The sequence below is a fragment of the Castor canadensis genome, chromosome 6, assembly GCF_047511655.1.
Source record: "Castor canadensis chromosome 6, mCasCan1.hap1v2, whole genome shotgun sequence".
Classification (NCBI taxonomy): Eukaryota; Metazoa; Chordata; class Mammalia; order Rodentia; family Castoridae; genus Castor; species Castor canadensis.
In genome coordinates this window covers 16,089,928-16,111,998 of record NC_133391.1, presented here as the reverse complement: position 1 = coordinate 16,111,998, position 22,071 = coordinate 16,089,928, and the positions used below count along the sequence as shown (strand labels likewise).

The following is a 22,071-nucleotide window of genomic DNA, read 5'->3' as shown; positions in this document are numbered from 1 at the left end:
CAGAGCTTCTCATGGTGGGGAGAACATTCTTTGCACAGTACAAGGGTCTGTGAGGACCTCCCATGGAGACTTTCAAGGCAGAACATGGGTATGGTCCAGCCAAATTCAAGGTCAAGTGACTGAACCCAGTGCCGAGGAAGAGGGTCTTCCTGGGACATTATTCCTTCCTCCCTTCCTTCTTCCTTCTCTCTCTCTCTCTCTCTCCCCCCATCCCTCCCTCCCTCCCTTCATTCCTTCCTTCTCTTTCTCTCTTTCTTCCCTTCCTCCCTTCCCCCCCCTCCCTTCCTCCTTTCTTCCCTCCCTCCTTTCATCCCTTCTTCCTCCCTCCCTCTCTCTTCCTCCCTTCCTGGTACTGGGGTTTGAACTCAGGGCCTATATTTTGAGCATTTTTATGATGCGTTTTTTTTTTTTTTTCCCTGAGATAGGGTCTCATGAACTATTTGCCCGGGCTGGATCTGAACCTCAGTCCTCCTGATTGCTGCCTCCTGAGTAGCTGGGATTACAGGCATGAGCCACCAGCACCTGTCTAAATTCTTTTACATATATTTCTCATAAGATCTGACTTTCTTATCTGCTTCCCACACACTCCTGTGGGAACGCACTTTGGTTCTATGAGCCTGGCCCAGGGCTGAGGACCTTTTGCAGGGGTCTCCTGGGGAAGCCAGATTTCCCTCTGGGGCCCGCACATGGTACCCAATGGTCCAGCTGGGTGGGGCTCACCTGAATGAAGTTCCAGCGCTTGTACAGGCTGCTCTTGACTTTGTCACAGTCCAGGAGCTGGGGCAGCCGGCTCTTGGAGTTGTCCACCAGACAGCGGGTGTCAGGGAGGAGTGTGGTGGTCCCTAGGGCGCCCAAGTGCAGGAAGCCTTCCTTGGTGTAGCGGGCCAGCTGGAGAGAGACAGCAGGGTGACAGGGGATGGTGGGGGGACAGGAGGGAAATGGGGCTCAGGCCTGCACCCTCACCTTTGCCTAGCATCCAGCCTGCTCACATAGCAGATGCCTCAGTCCTCATGCGCCTGACACGCACTCCATAGACACCGCTCACAGGACAGGCCTGGCCCTGGGGACCTGTTGCCTCCTGAGCCTGCATGCAGGCTCCCCGGGGCCATTTTCTGATTTTTTTTTCTAGGCATGTTTTTACTCAACATTTCAGAACCCCAGTTTTCTGTTCTGTAGGATCAGGAAGCTGGAATCGATATAAAGAGCTGAGATCTGATTTCCAAAGCCTGGCTCTGTTTCCAGCAGGCTGGGCCACCTTGAACAGGTCACATAACCTCTCTGATTTCCATTCTCAAGGCTTTTGTAAATTGGAATTAATTAGGTACCTTGTTGCCATGGCCCAAACAGGCAATTTGCTGAAGACACAGACATTGAACATTCAGCTGGCAGAATGGCTTAAGTGCTACAGTGCCTGCCTAGCAAGTGTAAAGCCCTGAGTTCAAATCCCAGTGCTGTCAAAAAAAGAAAAGAAAAGACAACATACAAGTGGTGTTCAAACTCACAGGAAAACGAGACACCATATTTAAAGAAAAAGATCCACACTTCTGCAGGGTGTGTTAGTCCAAGACCAACACCACGTCACAGCAGGACCAGAGCGGCCAAACAGCCTACAACGTCTCCAGGGGGTTCTAAATACGTACTTTGTGCTTTTAAAGTGTTGAGCTCCTCTGATTCATTCAGTGCACTTTTAGAAACCTATCTCAAGGGACAGTCAGAATTTTGAACAGGTTAGCTAGAACTTCTGCAAGATTGTCTGCGGCACAGAAAAACACCCTCAGTGCACACCACCAGTCCTGGCGTGTGCCCCGTGCACACGCACAATAAATGCCAGGACAGTCAAATGGCCACGCCTTCTTCCTTCTAGTCACCCTTGGCAATATTTCCATCCAGGATTGGCGTCTATCTTCCTGGACGACTCCACAGGTGAGGATGCCCCTGTTCCTGACCTCCATGTTTTTGTCTCTTTCTCTTGGAGCCCAGCAGCCACCCGCCACGGCTGGAGTCCAGGCTGGCCTGAGGGAGGACGAGGGGCACACAACCCAGCCAGACCCAGCTAAGAGCCAGTCAACCCCAGATGAAAGGCCAATGTCGAGTGAGGTCAGGAGCCCTGCTTGCTGCTGGTAGGGGATGCATGAGTGAACCCGGTCGGAATCGGCGGAGTCTGGTCCAGACCACAGAACTGTCAGCTGACTGTAGACTCATGAGTGAATAATAAATGTGTTGTTACATGGCACTTGCTAGCTGATACGGAGTTGGTGTTTCCCGGCAACCTCTCCCATGACAGGGCCCGAACTAGACTAGTGGTCCCCCCTCCCCTGCCTTCCCTTGCCTGGGAAGTTAAAAGTCACATCCTAACTTTAAACAAAAAGTGCATTTGCCCATTTTTCACACTGCTAAGGGACAAGGACTAATTAATTTCACTTCCTGCTAGGGGCAAATCACAGAGCAAGTGATGAACACAAGTTTGTGAAGGAGTATTCCCAAATGTGAACACTGCCACTTAAAAACTGAAGCCAGGCTGGGTAGCTCATGCCTGTAATCCCAGCTACTCAGAAGGCAGAGATCAGGAGGATCTTGATTCAAAGACAGCCTGTGAGATGGGTGTTACCAATGCCCCCACTTTACAGAACAGATGGGGAAACTTGAGGCATGGAGCCATCTGGTCACCTGGCTGAGTCTTGATGTCTCTCCATGGGTCCCTAGAGACCCTGACCCACAGAAGAGGCTCAACCTCAGTTCCTCAGCCCGTCAAGCCTGGGCCCTTCTGCTGGTGAACATACCAAGAAGCTAGTGCCGCTCAGGGACGTGAGTGACTCTTCCTGGTGGATGACATTCTCTGTAGGGTTCTCATCTCTTGACAAAAGCTCTTCAGAAATCCTTGGATCTGATCCCAAAAGGGGACCCTGCCTATTCTCCTCCAACAAGTGACACAGGCAAAGAGCCCTTGAGAGGGACGCAGTTAACGTGTGCTTGACACCCAAAATTAGTTCCAAATCAGAGTCATTGTCAAAGGCAGAATGGTAAAGAAATCAGAAGCCCTCCTCCCCGGCCTAAGCCCTGTTCCCTGAATAAATTTCAGCTCATCCAGTGCAGAGTGACGAGTGACAGCGAGCTGCCTTTGTGCTCAGACAAAGATGTACACAGCTGATTACTGGAATTATGACCCAGTCTTTCATCCAGCAGGCAGCGAGCAGCGCGAAGGCGTGAATTACCTGAGCGTCTGTGAGCCGATGTTTAAGCCAGTGCCACTGGGAGTTCCAGGTCCCCTCTCTGCAGCTCGCGGGGACTTTCACGGTTAAATGCCAGCCTGAGCGCAGGTGGCACGGTACGCAGGAGCTGGTGGGAGGACCCTTGGTGGGTTTCCTTTCCACCTAGGGTTAAGGGTCAAGGGCAGTCCCTGTTGACCTGGCTAAGGGGCCACCAGCTGAGCCCTTCGATGAGGAGTCAAGAGAAGGGTACGGTTGTCTGGGAACCAACGTGAAGGTCACATTTGCTCTTCTGTCACGTGGCAGGGGCGTGGTGAAGAACCCTGGGTCTTGCTGTCAACCAAACCCCCCACTTCACCCCCGTCCTGCACTGGCAGTCTGTCCACTGTGGCTTCCTCATCAAGGGTGTCTGTCCCGTGTCCTAGGCACCTTCACCAGACTTCCTTCCCGCCTTCAAGACTCTACGCCCCTGTTTCCCCGTGTGGAGATGCCATTTCTTTGACTTCCTCCACAAGATTCTTCCTTCAATTTCCCAAGTTCGCGGTGTGACTTCTGGGATGTCACTCTGATCTGTCAGCCCCCAGTCCCCTCCACTCAGGTGCTGGGGCCTCAGTGCCTCCCTTCACGGTGTGGCCGGGCCTGTCCTTCTCATCTGCACTGTTTTGTTCATCCATTCAAAATGGATGAACAAATGTTTGGGTTGCTGTTGCTGCTTGGCTATTGAGATGATCTCAGGCTGCCAGGGACAGTCAGGTACAATTTGTGTGTGTGTAACTACGGAAGGAACTGTCAACTGTTTCCCAAAGCAGTTGTACCACTTACTTATTATTTATTTTATATACTTAAAAATTTGACTAGCATTGTGCTGGGGGTTCACTGTGGCATTTATAAGATTCTTACGGTATATCATACTTGAATTCCCCCTCCACCATTCTCCTTTATCCCCTCCCATTCCTGGAACAGTTTCAGCAGGTCTCATTTTTGCATTTTCATACACGAGTGCATAATATTCCACCATATTCACCTCCTACACCCTTTCCTTATATCCTCCAAACCCCAGACAGGACTTGTTTTACCTTCCTGTCCTCTGTTTTTGAAAAAAGACCTTTTTTTGTTTGTTTAGGATAGCTGTACAGGGAGTTTCCTTGTGATATTTCCATGTATGTATGTATTAAAACATCAGTTGGTTAATTCCCTTGTTTTTTCTCCTTTCTACCTTAGTCCCCTGCTTATGGTGACTTCAACAGGTTTAAAATTCTACATTCTTTCTTGTACAGGAATTACATCGCCCATACTCACCTTGATAGCTTCCTTCTGTCACCCTCCATCTCGTGTGTGGCCTCCCCTTAGCGTGACCTGTTTCCCACTCTTGCCCTTCATTGTTTAGGGTTCTGTTGGTTGTTCTGTGGGACGTTTGCCTTGGTGTGACACCTGCTCATGCATTGTGCTTAGGCCACTGTCACCCCTCCACTGCCCTTCCTCGTCTTTTCCCCCATCTGTGTCATTCGCAGTTTTCAGCGAGTTTCCCTGTGTCCTGTTCCACAGCGATGGGATGACTCCATCGGTGCCTCCTCCTCTCTTCCTCCTCCAGCCCCATGTTGGCACGTGCTCTTCGGTTTCCTGTGTCCATCGAACATTGCTTGAGATTGGGTTGGGCCTGCGTTACAGGTGCAGCATTCCGCAGCCCCACCCTCAAAACACCAGGGTGCCCATTTTCCCACCTCCTGGCAAACTCCTGCTGCTGCCTACTTTTTACATCCTCGCTTTCCTCCTGGGGATGGAGTGTCCGTTACGGTTTTGGTTTGCATTTCTGCAATGGCTAGTGTTCCTGTGTGCCCACTGGCCATTTTATATCTTCATTGGGAAAATGTTTATTTAGAACATTCACCAAGTTTTTAAAAAAACTGGGTTATCAATCTTTTTATTGCTGAGTCGTAAGAATTATTTATATATTCTGGACACCAGAACTTTTTCAGAGAGATGATTTGCAAATATTTTCTTCCATTCTGTGAGTTCTTCATTTTCTTTTCTTGATGGCGTCCTTTGAAGTATAAAAGTTTCTGATTTTGATCAAGTGCAATTCATCTATTTTTTCCTGTGGCTACTCGTACGTTTGATGCTGCGTCTAAGAAACCACTGCCAAATTCAAGGTCAGGAAGGCTTTCCCTCTCCCTGCGTCTTCTAAAGGCTTTTATCATTGTAGTTTGATGTCTAGGTCTTTGATCCATTTTGAATTCTTCTATGTGATACAAGGGAAGGGTCCAGATTCACCCATTTTCATGTGGGTATCTGGCTGTCCCCGCACCTTTTGTTGAAAAGACTATCCTTTTCCTAGTTTGTCACCCTCCGTCAAAACCAATTGGCTGTAAATGTGAGGATTTATTTCTGGGCTTTAATGGTATTCCATCGATCTCAGCCTATCTTTGCACCAACAATACACCATGTTGGTCATCACAGTTTTTTTTTTTTTTCCATTCATATGTGCATACACTGTTTGGGTCATTTCTCCCCCCTCCCCTCGACCCCTCCTTTACCCCCCCTCCCCCCGGCCCCCTCGCTACCCAGCAGAAACTATTTTGCCCTTATCTCTAATTTTGTTGTAGAGAGAGTATAAGCAATAATAGGAAGGAACAAGGGTTTTTGCTGGTTGAGATAAGGATAGCTATACAGGGCATTGACTCACATTGATTTCCTGTGCGTGGGTGTTACCTTCTAGGTTAATTCTTTTTGATCTCACCTTTTCTCTAGTTCCTGGTCCCCTTCTCCTATTGGCCTCAGTTGCTTTTAAGGTATCTGCTTTAGTTTCTCTGCGTTAAGGGCAACAAATGCTAGCTAATTTTTTAGGTGTCTTACCTATCCTCACCCCTTCCTTGTGTGCTCTCACTTTTATCATGTGATCAAAGTCCAATCCCCTTGTTGTGTTTGCCCTTGATCTAATGTCCACATATGAGGGAGAACATACGATTTTTGGTCTTTTGGGCCAGGCTAACCTCACTCAGAATTATGTTCTCCAGTTCCATCCATTTACCAGCGAATGATAACATTTTGTTCTTCTTCATGGCTGCGTAAAATTCCATTGTGTATAGATACCACATTTTCTTAAGACAAACCTATAGCCAGCATTATAGTTAATGGAGAAAAACTGAAACCATTCCCTCTAAAATCAGGAACCAGACAAGGGTGCCCACTATCTCCACTCCTATTCAACATAGTACTGGAATTCCTAGCCACAGCAATTAGGCAAGAAGAAGGAATAAAAGGAATACAAATAGGTAAAGAAACTGTCAAAATATCCCTATTTGCAGATGACATGATCCTATACCTTAAAGACCCAAAAAACTCTACTCAGAAGCTTCTAGACATCATCAATAGCTACAGCAAGGTAGCAGGATATAAAATCAACATAGAAAAATCATTAGCATTTCTATACACTAACAATGAGCAAATTGAAAAAGAATGTATGAAAACAATTCCATTTACAATAGCCTCAAAAAAAAACAAACACCTAGGTGTAAACCTAACAAAAGATGTGAAAGACCTCTACAAGGAAAACTATACACTTCTGAAGAAAGAGATTGAGGAAGACTATAGAAAGTGGAGAGATCTCCCATGCTCACGGATTGGTAGAATCAACATAGTAAAAATGTCTATACTCCCCAAAGTAATCTACATGTTTAATGCAATTCCCATCAAAATCCCAATGACATTCATCACAGTTTTTTGTAGTAAGTGTTAGACTGGATCGTGAGTGTGCCAGCTCAGTTCTTCTTTGCCAATCTGGTTTTGGTTATTTTGGGTGTCTTACATTTTCATGTAAATTTTAGAATTTGTTTTGCATTCCTATAAAAAAGGCAGATGGAATTTTGCCAGGGGTTGCATTGAATCTGGAGATGGGTTTGGGGACCATGGCCACCTTCGCAATAGTCAGTCTTCTAATCTCTGGACACCAGCTATCTTTTGTCACTGAGGGCTTTACTTTCTTTCCACACTGGTTTTTGGTGTACACGTCTTGTGTTTCTGGTTAAATTCGTTGTCGAGCAGTTTATCCTTCTGAAGCTCCCCCGACGGCATTTTTGAGAGTGTCCCTTGCAGAATATTCACCAGCAGTCAGCAGTGCCTGGGAGACACTGCTGTGACCACAGACGGCTGCTCTGGTACTTCAGGGTCACTCTGAGCTGTGACCATGTGTTTCCTTGTTCTTGTTGTCACAGGCCATGGTTGGGTGATAACATCCACTGCAGGCACATGTCCCAGTGTGCCTGGGTCTCTTCAGCATTTATTCCCCACACGTGACTCTGTTGGCCGCCATCTCTCCCATCTCCCACGCGTGTGTCCTTCCTCCTCAGTCTCCTGCCCTGTGTCCTGTGTCCTTTACTGCCCTCAGGTGGTTTCACTTCCCATGTGGTTGGGAAGTTTTCTCCCCTACTCCCCCAAATCCGTCTTCCTTCCCCCTTCTGACCAACCCTAGTCTCTGGCCCCGACCCCGCTCTGCAGGAACCCTGAGCAATGCATCATTTCTCTCTTCTCTTGTACATTTTTTTTGGTGGTACTGGGATTTGAACTCAGGGCCCCACACTTGCAAGGCAGGCGCTTTAATGTTTGAGCCACTCCACCAGCCCTGACATCAAGCTATGGACGTAACCAGGTCTTGTGCCCAGAAACTCGTCTTGAGCACGGCTATAGTTGCCTCTTCGCTTTTCCCACAATGCTTTGCAGCTTGGGTCTCGATCGACCTCACTCATACGGGTTTCTCAAAGTCTCCACAAGGACCGACGCGCTTGCTTTGTCTTTTTTGTGCACTGGGCACGGGCCAGGTGCCCATGCTCCTGGAGCTGCTCCCCTCGGACGGCGCCCAAAGGCACCTGTGTGCTAACTTGGCTCGCGGTGCCAGATCTCTATTTCCAAGCCAAGAGCTTCCCTCAACCTCACATTTGCACTTCCAGCTCCCCAGGTGACACCACCTGGATGTCTAATTTCTATGATCCGAACTGGGCTTGTCCCTCTGTGTGAATGGCCTCCCCCACACGCTCACCCCTCACCTGCTGCACCTCGCCAGCTGTAACTCCATCTTGCCAGGTGCTTAGGCCAAAGACTACGGCCTCGCCTTGACTCACCTCTTTCTCTGGCCCACCATATTCACCCCATTAGCAAATGCGTCAGAGTTCACCTCCCTCACTGTCTCCACGGTCCAAGCCATTTTCAGCTTTTTGTTTGTTTGCTTGTCTGTCGTGCTAGAGACTGAACTCAGGGCTTCACGCTTGCTAAGCAAGTGCTCTACCACTTGAGCCCACCCCCACTCTTTTTGCTTTTAAGTTTTTTGTTTGCTTTTCAGACAGAGTCTCCTGCTAATTTTGCCTGGGCTGACCTTGAACTGCAATCCTCCTACCTCTGCCTCCCCACTAGCTGGGATTACAGGTATGCACCACTATGCCCAGCCTCCCATCCTCATCTCTTGACTAGATGAGCACAATGAACTCCTAACTTGTCCCCCAACTCCCCCCAGCCCCTCATCAACACCACAACCTGAGTGATTGGTTTTAAAATACAGTATTTAAAATTACATTATTTCATTTTTTCGAAGATGGGGTCTCACTGTGTTACCCAGGGTGGCTCAGACTCCCAGTAGCTGGGATTACAGGCATAGGCCCCTGCACCTGTTAAAGTTATATCACTTTAAATTGGAGTCAGAAGGTCTTCTGACCGCACCCCATCTAACTCAGCATGAAAGTGAAAATCTTTGCCACGGCTTGGAAGACCCAGTGCAATCTAACAGGACTTCCCAGGGCTCAGGTCCCACCACTCTGTCACAAGGCTCCTTGTCCACTCATGGCTGTGCACTGGCTGCTCCCTCTCTCTCTTTTAAATCCTTTTCCCTCTAATATTTCAATAGTTCATTCTCTTCCCTCTTTCAAGTTTCTACTTAAATGTTATACTCTGGGTGAGTTTCCTTCTGCCATCTTATTGAAAATGTCAACTCCAAGGCCAGGTACAGTGGCTCACACCTGTAATCCCAGCTACACAGGAGGCAGAGATCAGAGGATCATGGTTTGAACCAAGCCCAGGCTAAAAGGTAGCAAGACCCCATCTTAATCAATAAGCCTGGTGTGGTGGTGTACATGCCTGTGGTCCCAGCCATGCAGGAGACAGGTGGGAGGATGGCAGCTGAAACTAGCCTCAAGCAAAAATTTGAGATGCTACCTGAAAAACAGCTAAAGCAAAAAAAAAAAAAGAAAAGAAAAAAGAAGGCTGGGCGGTGGCTCAAGTGGTACAGTGCCTGCCTAGCAAGCTTAAGGCCCTGACTTCAAACTTCACTACATCAAATAATAAATAGATAAATAAAATAAAGGAAGGAAGTTAAGAAGGTGAATGTGGGTGATGTACTTCCTATACAAGAATGAATGTAGAATTTTAAACCTGTTGAAATCACCATAAGAAGGGGGCTAAGGCAGAAGGGAGAAAAATGGAAGAGATGAACCAATTTGGGTTATAACACACATATACATGGAAATGTCACAAGGAAACTCCCTGGAGCTATCTTAAACAAACAGAAATGTCTTTTTACAAAAATGGAGAACAGGATGGTAAAACAGGTCCTGTCTGGGGTTTGGCACCAGTGTGTGTGTGGGAGAATATAAGGAAACGGTGCAGGAGGTGAACATGGTGGAATATTATTCACTCATGAAAATGAAAAATGAGACACATTGAAACTATTCCAGGAATGAGGAGAGAGGGATAACGGAGAATGATGGAGGGGGTGAATTCAACTATGTTATATTGTAAGCATTTTATAAATGTCACAGTGTACTCTCACCTAGCACAACATAAAGTGTTTTTTTTTCTTTTTTAAGCCTGGTGCTGGTGGCTCACACCTGTAATCCCAGCTACTCAGGAGGCAGAGATCAGGAGGATCATGGGTCAAAGCCAGCCTGGGCAAATAGTTTGTGAGAACCTATCTCGAAAAAACCCATCACAAAAAAAAGGGGGAGTGGCTCAAGGTGAAGGCTGTGAGTTCAAGCCCCAGTACCATACACACAAAGGATTTAGAAAATAAATAAATAAAATTTCATCCTCCAGACCGGGGGTGTGGCTTCAGCAGTACAGTACTTGCAGAATGGAGGCCCTGGTTTGAATCCCCACTATTGCAAAATAATAATAAAAATAAAATAAATAAAATTTTGCCTCCGACTCACTTTTCATCTCTTTTCCTCACTTTATTTCTCTCAGGCACATCTGTCATTTTATTTATATAGTTCAGTGTTTGGCTCCCTCCACTAGAATGTGAGTTTTATGAAAACGGAAGCTTTGTTTGTTTGCCCCCCTCCCATCTATCTCTTAGAAGAGCGGGGGGCACACAGAAGTGCTCGAGAAGCATCGGTGACATCGTGATGAGTGTCACAGAACCCGCCTTCAAGGAGCTCACAGCTCACTCATGGTGACCAGAGTGAAAGAGCACCAGGAAATGCACACACAGAGTGTGTTTGGAGAACCAGAAGAGGAGGGACCCCATCTGGAAGAGGGAGAGCAGCAGGGGAGGCACTTAATCCACACCCTGAAGGAGTCAGACACCCAAGCAGGAAGTGGGCAGACCAGACCAACAAAGGCAGTGGCAGGTCCAGTGGCCAGGGGACCAGAGAAATGGGCACAGACATGAGCCCAGCCCTCCAAATCCTAGCTTGGGCAACTCCACCTTGCAGCAAGACAGCCTTCTCGCTTAGCGGATCAAAGTAAAGTAGACCCAGGCAGCGACACCGAGGAGCCTCTCTGAACACCAACTTAAATATCAGCAACAAAAAACAGGGCTGGAAAATGGGAACAGTGTGGGGGTGGGGGTACTGGGGGGGTGAAGGAAGGAGATGAAGGCAGGAACATGGCCGATGGACTTCACGTGCCCATCAGAAACAGAACTAAGAGACGTCTTGCGATTGCTTCAAGTGGAGCGGGGAGGGGGTGGAGGGGGAGAGAGGAGCAAATGTGACTAATGTATAATGTAAGTCTAATGGAAACTGTCACTATGAATCCCCCATATAATAAATATATCCTAATAAAAATTAACAGAAAGACAAAGACAAGCCCTTCTTCTAGGGCTGGGCAGTGGCTGCCCGGGCCTGGTGAGAGCAAAGACCTGGCTGTATCGAGCTTTCCTACCGCCTGGTTTTGTGTGCCTTACTGCTGAGTGGACACTAGGTGGCACTCTAACAGTCATATAGAATGGGGCTTGGGAGACTGGGTGGTGGCCACTTGGATAAGTTGGGGTGAATGCAGACCCTGGGGTCCCCCACTGCTCTGTATTAAGCTCTATTAAAACTCATTTGTGCTCTTCAAACTGGGTTCATGTGAGTCATTTTGGGGGCTGTTGGTGTCATCTCAGCAAGGAGGCACACGATCCTTTTACACCTCCCCATGGGACTGACATAACAGGTGTTTGCGAGATGGTGGGGGACAGGGGCACAGTTAGTGTGCCCTCCAGTGGATAATGAGCTTCAGTGGGGCCTGACAGAGGTCAAAGGGATGATGAGGGCCTGGACTCAGGAGGCCATCATACAGTGACATCATATAGTAACATCATACAGTGACATTGTACAGTGAGGCATGTCATCACTGTATTGATAAAGCCCACTTTGCCTCATACTGAGGGGGTTCCCCCATCCCCCACCCTATAGAACTTGCCTGCCACCCCCTCTTCCATCTGTGTCCATTCAATACTCCATTCTCCATATGTTCCGGACACAGTTCTGCTGGATCTTTTAAAAAAACATTTAAGGTAAGTCTTTTCCTTTTAATTGGAGAGTTAGGTCCATTTATATTTATTGTGATTGATGAGCTCTATGGATTTATTTCTATCAGCTTGCTTTGTTCAGCCTTCTCTGTTTCCCTTTTCTCCTTTCCTTTTCTTTTTTTTAGATTGGTTGTTTTGGTTTATTTGTTGGCAGATTTGGAAAGTATACTATTTTACTGTTTATTCTTGAAATTTCACCATTCACAACATAGCCACATCGAATTCTATTTGATAATTAAACATCTACCTCCCTTCAATAAAATTCAAGGACACTAGGAACTAAATCCAGTCACCTCCTAACTGTCCTGCCTCCAAATAGATATGATTATTATTTTATGCAAAAAATGCTTGCTTACACTTACTTGTATGTTTACAGATTTCTTTGTTTATAATTCATTCTTGCCTTAAGATTTTTTTTTTGGTCTTCTAAAATTTTTTTTTTTAATTTAGTTGTAGATTTTTGAGTCAGGGTCTCACTTTGGAGCTCAGGCTGGCCTGGAACTCATGACAGTCCTCCCTCAGCCTCCCAACTGCCAGGATTACAGGTGTGCATCACCAGGCCTGGCCCCTCTTTGATTTGGATATGTTAACTGTACAGAGTAATGGGTTTCACTGTGACACTTTTCATGCACGTATAACACACTCTTCAGACAACCCTTTGTTGACTGGTATGGAAAACACTCAGTTTTTTTAAAATCTGAAAATGTCTTGGGAATTTGTGAGACAGCAAAAGCTCATTGACATAACTGCCTTCTTGGGAGACTAGAAGGGCTTTAAATTACATCTGTCATAGCTCCTCTGGGATTTAGCTACATCGTAGTGGGAGAGCCTTCCGGGAATCCTGTCTGCTGTAATGCTGTGCATTACCTCCCCTCCACCCTCACTCGCAGTTATGGTCAACCTGTGGGGTCTCCACTTGTACGATGCTCAACGTTGCTAAGCAACCTGCTAATGGGAGGAGAAGCCTGTGTTCAGCATTGAGTGCTCCATCGTGGAGCCAATGCGTACCTGCCCAAGGTACCTTTCCAGGCTTAGGTCTTCCTCCCTTCCTGCCTCCCTCCTTCCCTCCTCTCCTTCATTCCATCCTCTCTCCCTCTCTCTCCCTCTCTCTCTCCTCCCTTCCTTCTCTCCTTCTTCCTACTTTTTTCAGTACTGGGGGCTGAACTGTTGAACTCAGGCTCTTCTGTTTGCTGGGAGCTCTACCACCTGAGCTACGCCCCCCAGCCCTTTTTGCTTTAGGTTATTTTTTGATGGACTCTTACACTTTTGCCTAGGCTGGCCTTGAACCACAATCCTCCTATGTCTGCCTCCTGAGTAGCTGGGATTATAGGCAGGCACCACCATGCTCAGCTCAAGCTTAACTCTTGGTTTCCTGACGTAGTCTACTGAATGACTTGAGGTTTCTTGATACACCCAACAGTCTGTTGTGGATGGACCCTTGCTTCCCCCACTTCATCCTCAACAGCTCCTGCTGTTGTGATCACTTCAATAATTTCCCTCTATATGTGTCTTTCTTGGCTGCAGGTTTTGCTGTTCCTGTTGTTTGTTGGATAGCATCCCCCTCCATTTCTGTGCAGCATGAGGACTGAGGAATGTGTTTCTAAAAGCACACACTGTGTCAATGGAATTGTTCTAGCTTTGGTCGCTGGGCCCAAGAGGAAAAGCGAATGTCGTTATTACAACCCTAATGCATTAGAAAAAAAAAATCTGCGTTCAAACACAATTGCTTCTCATTTAGGGGAAAGAAGAATTTTCTATTTGAGACGATCTAAGAGACACACAGCTATTAACCCCAAATTAACAGTCTCAAGGGAACAGAAAATTTGCAGGTGAAAGCCTGATAAACAAAAAATCCAGAGAAATAATTGTGGGATGACACTGAACACGGTAAAATCCATTAGATTGTCAATAAAAACACGGTTCACAATTGCTTTCCTATTAAGGGTCCCTGTTTTCACTTTAAAATCAGGCACAGTCAGTGTGGAAAACCACGGGAAATGGAAAATGTGGTCTTCTCACCTGCTGCTCAGGGGACATGGAGACGCGTTCTATTGATCCCTGCTTTGGGGAAAGTTTCTTTCTTTATTGCTTGGCTGAAATCTGCAAGAATGACTGTGCATGACTTCATGGACGTGTGTGTATTCTTTCAGGTTTTTTTTTTTTTTTGGCAGTACGGGAATTTGCACTCAGGGCCTTGCACTAGCTAGGCCGGTGCTCTATCACTTGAGTCCTTTTTGCTTTGGTTGTTTTTGAGATAGGGTCTCGCATTTCAGTCCAGACCATCCTGGACTGTGAAACTTCTATTTACACTTCCCGCCATCACTGAGATGACAGGTGTGCACCACTAAATTCACCTTTTTTCCATTAAAATGGAGTCTCCTGAAAGTTTTTGCCCAGGCTGGCCTCAAACCTTGATCCTCCTGTAGGTACAATTACATGTGTGAGCCATGGCTGCCCAGCTAAAGCCTCCTCTTAAAGGACCACAGCACTTCCCGAAGCACCAGCCTGGGGGCCCAGCTTTTATCCATAGGATCACTGAGGGACATTCAGCGTCCCCACCCCCCCACTGGAGAAGTGGGGTCTTGTGCCTACTTAACCAGGGACTTCTATTTTTCTTTATGGATCCCAGAGTGGCCTCCTGTGGCCACTACTTCCTGGCCCTAGAACCTTCCCAGTGCTCAGGCATCCCACTGTCAGAACCACTGGTTCAAGGGCCGATGCCCCAAGGGCAGGTGTGTAACCCGGGCACCATCCCCTGCCATCCTGGCTCTGTGGTACTGTGCTGGACTTGCCCTGTTCCGTTGCTGCTCCTGCCGCCTCCTCCCGGGCCCACCATGCCCAGCTTGGGACTCGATTCTTTTTTGTTTTGATTTGTTTTTGAGGTACTGGGGCTTGAACTCAGGGCCTTCACCTTGAGCCACTCCACCAGCCCTTTTTTTGTGATGGATATTTTCAAGATAGGGTCTCTTGAACTAATCTTCCTGGGCTGGCTTCAAACTGTGATCCTCCTGATCTCTGCCTCCTGAGTAGTTGGGATTACAGGCATGAGCCACCAGCACCCTGCTGTGATCTCTCATCTTGAACTCACAGAGAATTGCTCTACCTGCTTTGCTCTCAACCAACCCTGCGCATGTCTTGTACTGAAAGTTAACCTTGATCAACATTAACCACATGGGACCTTCACTGAGGTGGCCCTGGCTTTATCTACCCATCATGCATGTATGCTCTGAGATGTTACCAACCCCTGACATTTAAGTCCTGGTCCCCCCCCTACCCGCACTGAGCATCCACAATACCGCAGGCCTGGTTCAGGTCTGTTTGTTTTTGTAATTTCCTTAAGCAACGGCCATGATCCTGTGCACATTGGTGCACCCCCTCAAAAACTGTGTACACATGTATGGACATGCAAAAATGAGACCTGTTGAAACTGTTCCAGGAATGGGTGGAGGAGGGATAAAGGAGAATGATGGAGGGGTGAATTCAGCTATGACAGACTGTAAACATTTTTGTAAATGTCACAATGCACCCCCACCTAGCACATCAATAAAAATAAAAAAAAAATCTGAAGAGATTGTAATTCTTCCACTCCCACTGGCCCAGTGGCTTCCCCCTCCTTGTCTTTTTTGACCTCTTCAATCAGATCAGTGCCTTTCACACTGGCCAGCTTCCTCCCACCCATGAGGACCCATGATGACGTTCTGAAGCTCTTGCCAGCCTGAGTCCACCCAGTGGTGACCTCACAGCCACAGCGCAGCCCTGGCCCTGATCCCTTCCCCATCAGCTGCCAGTACACCGCTCGTGTCCGTCAACCTTCAAAGATTTTCAGACCCTCCACCATGTGCACTCTGTTCTCCACCAGGAAGAATGGTTCCCTGGGATAAACGTCCCTCTCTGGAATTCAGGGGCTGTGAGAATCAACTAAAGTCAGGTCTTTTCTGTCAAAGGAGGTTACTGTGTAGAATAACTATCATTGTGCAGATGCCAGCTCACTTCCCAGAACTGCTGCCTACGTGTTTTGTAAAACGTTGCTTGATCTTGCAAGGCTCCTGTTTTCCAGTACTCTTAGATGAGTAAGATCTTGTTGTTGCCAGGTGTCCTATCTTAAAAACGCTTTCTTAAAATGACTATTGCTCAGAGGAATTTGCTTGCTCCGTCATGCCCAAGGTCCTTTGCTCCATGTGTCCCCTTTTCAAATTAGCCAATTGCAAAGATTGTGAACCCAAACCTGTTCAAATCAGGGTGAGGGGCAGACTTGTGTTAGAGATAAAACCTCAGCAGACTTCCCACTCGGTGTGCTTGCTAACTGCCTCTTTGTTGGGTGCACACTCTTCTGCAGAAGTAAATTTTGCCTTGCCCTGTGTCTTCCAAGTTGTGTTGTCTCTCTCGTGACACCCCAATATCCTGAATTCATTTCTAACAAGGACTGTGACATTGTAAGCTTTGGGAAGTGAGCTAGAAATGGTAGTTCTCAGAGGGTGAACAGGGTTGACAGGTCAGTCAATTTTCATACATTTCTATTGAGGGGAATGTTTCTTGCAGGGGAAAAACAGTCTGTTGTTTGTGCTCTGATTTCCCATAATTTGACTCAGGAAACATGGTGTTTAGTATAGTTTTGTTTGGAGTGAGATGGAAGAACATCTATGTTCCAAGCCTGAGTCCTCAGAGTTTGATAGGTTTTCTAGCAATGTTTTCGAAATGTAATTGGTTTCCTTCTGTTTAGTCTTAGCTTTCAGATGTGCTCTCAGCTGACAATGCTCTGTGTGGCTTTGCTGTCACCACTGTCCCCTTCCCTCTTGGAAGAGCGCTCTCTGTCTGTGTCCACCCCTCCCCTAAACCCACTCCAGCCTGGCTTCTGGTCACACTCCACACGGTTTCTTTGTTCCTTTGTTGCACAAAGGCCCTTGTTAGGGACTCAAGTCTCTGCCAAGCAGCTGGTGTGACACCTGCCTTTCTCATGTCAACTGCTCTGCTCCCTGTTGTGGAGCCACAGGGCCCTAGGGACCTGAGCACACACCCTCAGCCCCTGCCCCCCCAATCTCACAAGGCCCCAAACAGAACCATGACTTCCCCCAAGCTGTGTCCCCACTCTCAGCAAACAGCTCCTCCCTCTACAGGACCTGGGGCTCCCCCTTTCCTTCACCCGACCTCTCAGCTATCAGCATCTGACAACTTGACCTCTTGCACAAAGTGCTATCACATTCATCCCATCACCCAGCCTCTTTGCTTTTGAGATAGGGTCTTGCTAACTTTGCCTGGCTGGCCTTGAGCTAGTGATCCTCCTCCCTCAGCCTCCCAAGTGCTCACACACCCAACTTTGTCTTTTTTTTTTAATCTAGATTCCACATCTGAGAGCAAATATGTAATACCTGTCTTTCTGGGTCTGGCTTATTTCATTTAATAATGGGAGCTCTAGGTGCTCCCATTCCCTGCAAATGACATAATTTCATTCTTCTTTATGGCTGAATAATATTCCATTGTATAAATCTTTTTATGTAGGAATAGTTTTTGAACTACAAAAGCATTGTAAAAATAACACAGAGAGTCCCTACAACCCTTCACCCTGCTGATCCCACAGCTGCCACCTTACATGACCATAGTGTGGTTATCAGAGCCAGAAGACTAGCAAGGGAATCATCTTATCCACTGACCCTCGGACTGTATTGGAATTTCCCCAGCCTTCCAGCCATGTCCTCCTTCTCTCCTAGGGTCCCACATCACGTTTGCTGTTTTGTCTCTTTGTCCCCTTTTCCAGGGCATCCTATGAGGAGTAGGATGTCCTGGCCATATTAACCTCAACCCAATGGTTAGGTGGATGGCTTGTGTTGCTGACCTATAAAGTTTTGCATTATACTGTGTCCCCTTCTAAAGGGGACACAAATGACTCATTTCACGATATTTTCACCGGCATATCCACCCATGAATCAAGCCAGGCTGCAATGACGAGCACCGTGGTGACTCCGTATCTCCCAAGTCTTTCACCATTAATTGATAACATCACTGTTGGACTCCCCAGAATCCAACACTTAGGCTTGGAAAGCCTGACTTTGCTACTTCTATAACTCAGACAAGTCAATCATGTCACCCAACAAGTCTCAGCTATCTTACTTGCAAACCAGAGACAGAACACCTGCCTCAGAGATAGACAGGTTACAAAGGTTAACTAAAAAACAAACAAACAAACATTGAAGCCAGGTATGGTGGTGCATGCCTGTAATCTCAGCTACTCGTATTACATTTTTTGTAACACATATTGAGGTTTGTGGGGTAAGGCTGACATAGGGTTGGGCACAGGAAGATGAGGGCTTCCACCAGCTGTGTATGGCCCTAGTCAGCCTCCAGTGCCCTTGGCAGTGTATTAGCCGCCTTGTCCCCAACACAGAGTGACACAAAATGTGCTGGGTGCCACAGTGGACCCTTGGCTGGCCACATGTCCACCATGTCTGTTCATGGTCAAATCTAAACTCCACTCCTGTAGGAATCTTACAGACACCAACCTTAGAAGCAGCGGTCGGGGTCAAAGTCACATCAGATTCTGAGCCCTTGTCACCACAGGAAGTCACGAGGCATTGTGAACTCCCGGCGAGGCAGCTGGCGATGGCTCTGCCGAGTCCCATCTGTCCACTCAGGGTGTGCCTGTCCCCAGAGCCCCCTGTGCGGCGAGCTTTCTCCCACGTGGCTGAGTGCAGCTCTGGGCCACGCGGTCAGTAGAGGAACGGTCAGGACACTTGACCTCTCTGGCCTGCTGATGGAGATCCCTGAGACTCCAGTGTCACGATCCCACGGCCTGTCCTTACACCTGATTGCCCTGAGCCCTGACCCTTTAATTTCAAGTCTGCAATGTCTTTGGAAATTGTACTCCACAGATACAACCGCCTCAGAGAAATCAAGACTCCCTGGATAAGCAGGGGTGGGATTCCCTAATCCTTGTGTTTTTCCTCTTCTTTATTTGGTGGTAGTGGGAGCCAGGTACTCAGCCACCCCCGGCCCTTTTTGGCTTTTAGTTATTTTTCAGACAGTCTCACATTAGTCCCTGGCTGGCCTGGAACCACAATCCTCCTACTTAAGCTTCCTACATAGTTTGGATTACAGGTCCACACCATCACACCAGGCTTATTTGCTGAGATGGGGGTCTTGCTAACTTCTTCCCCAGTCTGTCCTCAAACTGTGATCCTCTGATCTTCACCTCCCGAGTGGTTGGGATTATAGGCATGAGCCACTGTGCCCAACCTCTGCTGTGTCTTGGAGTGTGTTCCCAGCAAGGAGTTCTTCCTTCTCCCTCTGGTCCTTTTGAAGCAGCAATGTTGTGTCCTTACTAACTCAGTGATATGAAGAAAACTGCTGAAAGCAAGCTTCTGGAATGAAGGATTTGTTTCAGGGTGGAAGGTGCTGTTGTGTCTCAGTCAAAAAGAAAAAAAAAGGTCCAGGCATGGTGGTGCACACCTGTAATCCCAGCTATTGGGATCACAGTTCAAAGTTGACCCAGAGAAATGTGTCAGACCCTATCTGAAAAACAGCTCAAGCCAAAAGGGCTGGGGGTGTGGCTCAAGTGGGAGGGAGCCTGCCTGACAAGCATGGGTTCAAACTCCCAATACCTCCAGAGAGAGAGAAAGAGAGGGAGAGAGAGAGAGAGAGTGGGAGAGAGGGAGGGAGGGTGAGAGAGAGAGGGAGAGGGCCCTACGGGCAGTGTGGACAGTGCTCTAGTTGTCACTGGTCTGAGCTCCTGACCCAGTCCCCCAGACCCCATGAGCACAGAAGGTGCCCATCTCCTCCCTGTGCTGCAGAGAAAGCAGCTAAGCTTCCAGCTGGGCATCGCTACTAGAGAACAAGTTGTGACTGCAATTGTGACTTCCCGGGACAAGCAGTCACCCATCCATTCTGCCACTGGTGTGGAGGTTTCTCTGTGACCTCGAGTTGCCCTTGGGTGAGGTCTAGCACCTGTTCTGCGGGTCACTTAGGAAATCAAGCATCCTGTCCCCTGCAAGGGGGGCCATGAGAGCTACGGTGTTTACAAAGCAGGACCCGGGGACCACAAACAGCAAAGGGAAGGGGACTGGGGCCCAAGGCCTCGCCCTGCACTCCATGGAGGTCTGAGAAGACGGGGCTCCCGGGATCTCCATAAGGCCTGGAAGGAGGCAGGACCCAGGAGGCAAGTAATAAAATCCGAGGTGCTTTGAATATTTTCAGAGAAGATGACCCAGAGAACAACAAAAAAGCTCTGAAGCCTCCCACTCCCTGTGCGAGGCTGGATGAATTTATAAGCTGGGATGCAGGGAGGGCTGGGTTGGTTTTGTTTTGTTTTGTTTTGTTTTTGCAGTACTGGGGTTTGAACTCAGGGCCTACACTTTGAGGCACTCCACCAGGCATTTTTTTGTGATGGGTTTCTTCAAGGTAGGATCTCACAAACTATTTGCCTGGGCTGGCTTTGAAACGCAATCCTCCTGATCTCTGCCTCCCGAGTAGCCAGGATTATAGGCGTGAGCCACCATGCCTGGCAGGGCTTTTAAAACACCCCCAATTCTGTGTTCCCTCAAGGTCTAAAGTTTCTCTTCTTTGATCCCCATGGGTCCCAGGACTCTTGAGTCCCCTGGGTGAAGGGTGACAGGATGGGCTTCCTACCAAGTGTAGGGGCGCAGTCCAGGACTACTGGCCTGTTTTCTGGAGTCACCACCTTTCCCGGGGTGCTACCTTAAGGGGCCCCACCCCCGGGACCCAACCTTCACACACGATGGTATTTGGAAGCTGGGAGACTGCTGACTGTCACTCACATCTGCATCTGAGGTCTATGTGCTAATAGTCTTGTCACTCCATGGGGCCCCGGTGCCTTACTGGCACCATGCATCACGATGACAGGGTGTTTGGGTGATGTATCGCTTAAAAGATGAAGCCATCAGAGAACGAGTCCAAGATCAGATTGAATTTAATTACGGGATAAAAAGAATTCTCGGCTGTCATCCCTGTGATGGATTAACTGATGAAGGAGTGAGCTTCCTGGAAAAGAAGGAAGAGGAGTGGCAGAGAGGACAGAGAGAGGAGAGAGAAAGCGGCTTGTGTTCCCCTAGGCCTGTCGGATCAGACAGACCCTCAGCTGGGAGACTAAACAGCTCCCATGGGAGCGCTCCACTGTTCACACCCCAACTTAAGTACATCAGCTGTTGGCCAAGCACCAGAGACTCATGCCTGTAATCTCAGCTACTCAGGAGGCAGAGATCATGAGGATCGAGGTTCAAAGCCAGCCCAGGTAAATTGTGAAATCCTCCCTCAAAAATACCCAACCCAAGAAAGGGCTGGAAGAATGGCTCAAGTGGTAGAGCGCCTGCCTAGCCAGTGTCAGTGCTGCCAAAAAAGAATGTCAGCTGTTTCCGAGATGTCCACGGTGCTTGCCTTGGAGGCCTTAGCTGCTTTGTCTGGTCCACGACACTGGCCACCTCAGAATCCACTGGGACATTTTCAGTTTGCACGCGTGCAGGCGCACGTCCAGAGAAGCTGGCCCCCAGTGGGATGTGTATGAAATATCAAAGCACGCGTGTGGCACATCCACCTGTAGTCCCAGCACTCAGAGGGCAGAGACAGGAGGACTGAGAATTGGAAAAAAGAAGGAAGGAGGAAGGAGGGAGGGAAGAGAAAGAAAGAAAGAAGGAAAGAAAAAACAAGGAAGGAAGAAAAAAGCATGGGGGTGGTGGGTAAGAGGCGTTCGGGGGGAATTGGGGATGACAGAACTGCTCTATATTTTTATCAGGTGATTCCTTCATCATCAATGTTTGTCAGAATTTGCAAAAACTAAAGCCAGGTGCAGCAGTGTGTGCCTGTAGTCCCAGTTACTCAGGAGGCCAAGGCAGGAGGATCTCTGGAGCCTAGGAGAACAAGGGCTCCGTGCTGGGCAGCACTGGGCTCAGGAGGCCACAGTGACTCGTGGTCTCCAGGACCACATCGGAGGTGCTGCAGGGGGAGCCCCAGCCCTCCGTCCTGACACTCGGGGCTCTTAGTACTCTGTCCCCACTGGCCGCCCAGAACCCTTGCCTCACCCAGCCCTGTTTCCCCCAAACACACCCTAGGTCTCCCGCCCACGCGCCTTCCGTCCACACTCTGACT

The 22,071-nt window shown here is 48.2% G+C and overlaps 1 protein-coding gene across 8 annotated transcripts in view; it reads right to left on the bottom strand.

Annotated features, from left to right (window-relative positions):
- The window catches only part of Galnt17 (polypeptide N-acetylgalactosaminyltransferase 17), a 433,611-nt gene that overhangs the window by 1,531 nt on the left and 410,009 nt on the right, over nucleotides 1-22,071 (bottom strand). For all 8 annotated transcript variants that reach the window (XM_074075764.1, XM_074075766.1, XM_074075767.1 and 5 more), the window contains one exon: nucleotides 721-888. In XM_074075764.1, the coding sequence (XP_073931865.1) occupies nucleotides 721-888 (168 nt within the window). The remainder of the gene's footprint in view (nucleotides 1-720; nucleotides 889-22,071) is intronic.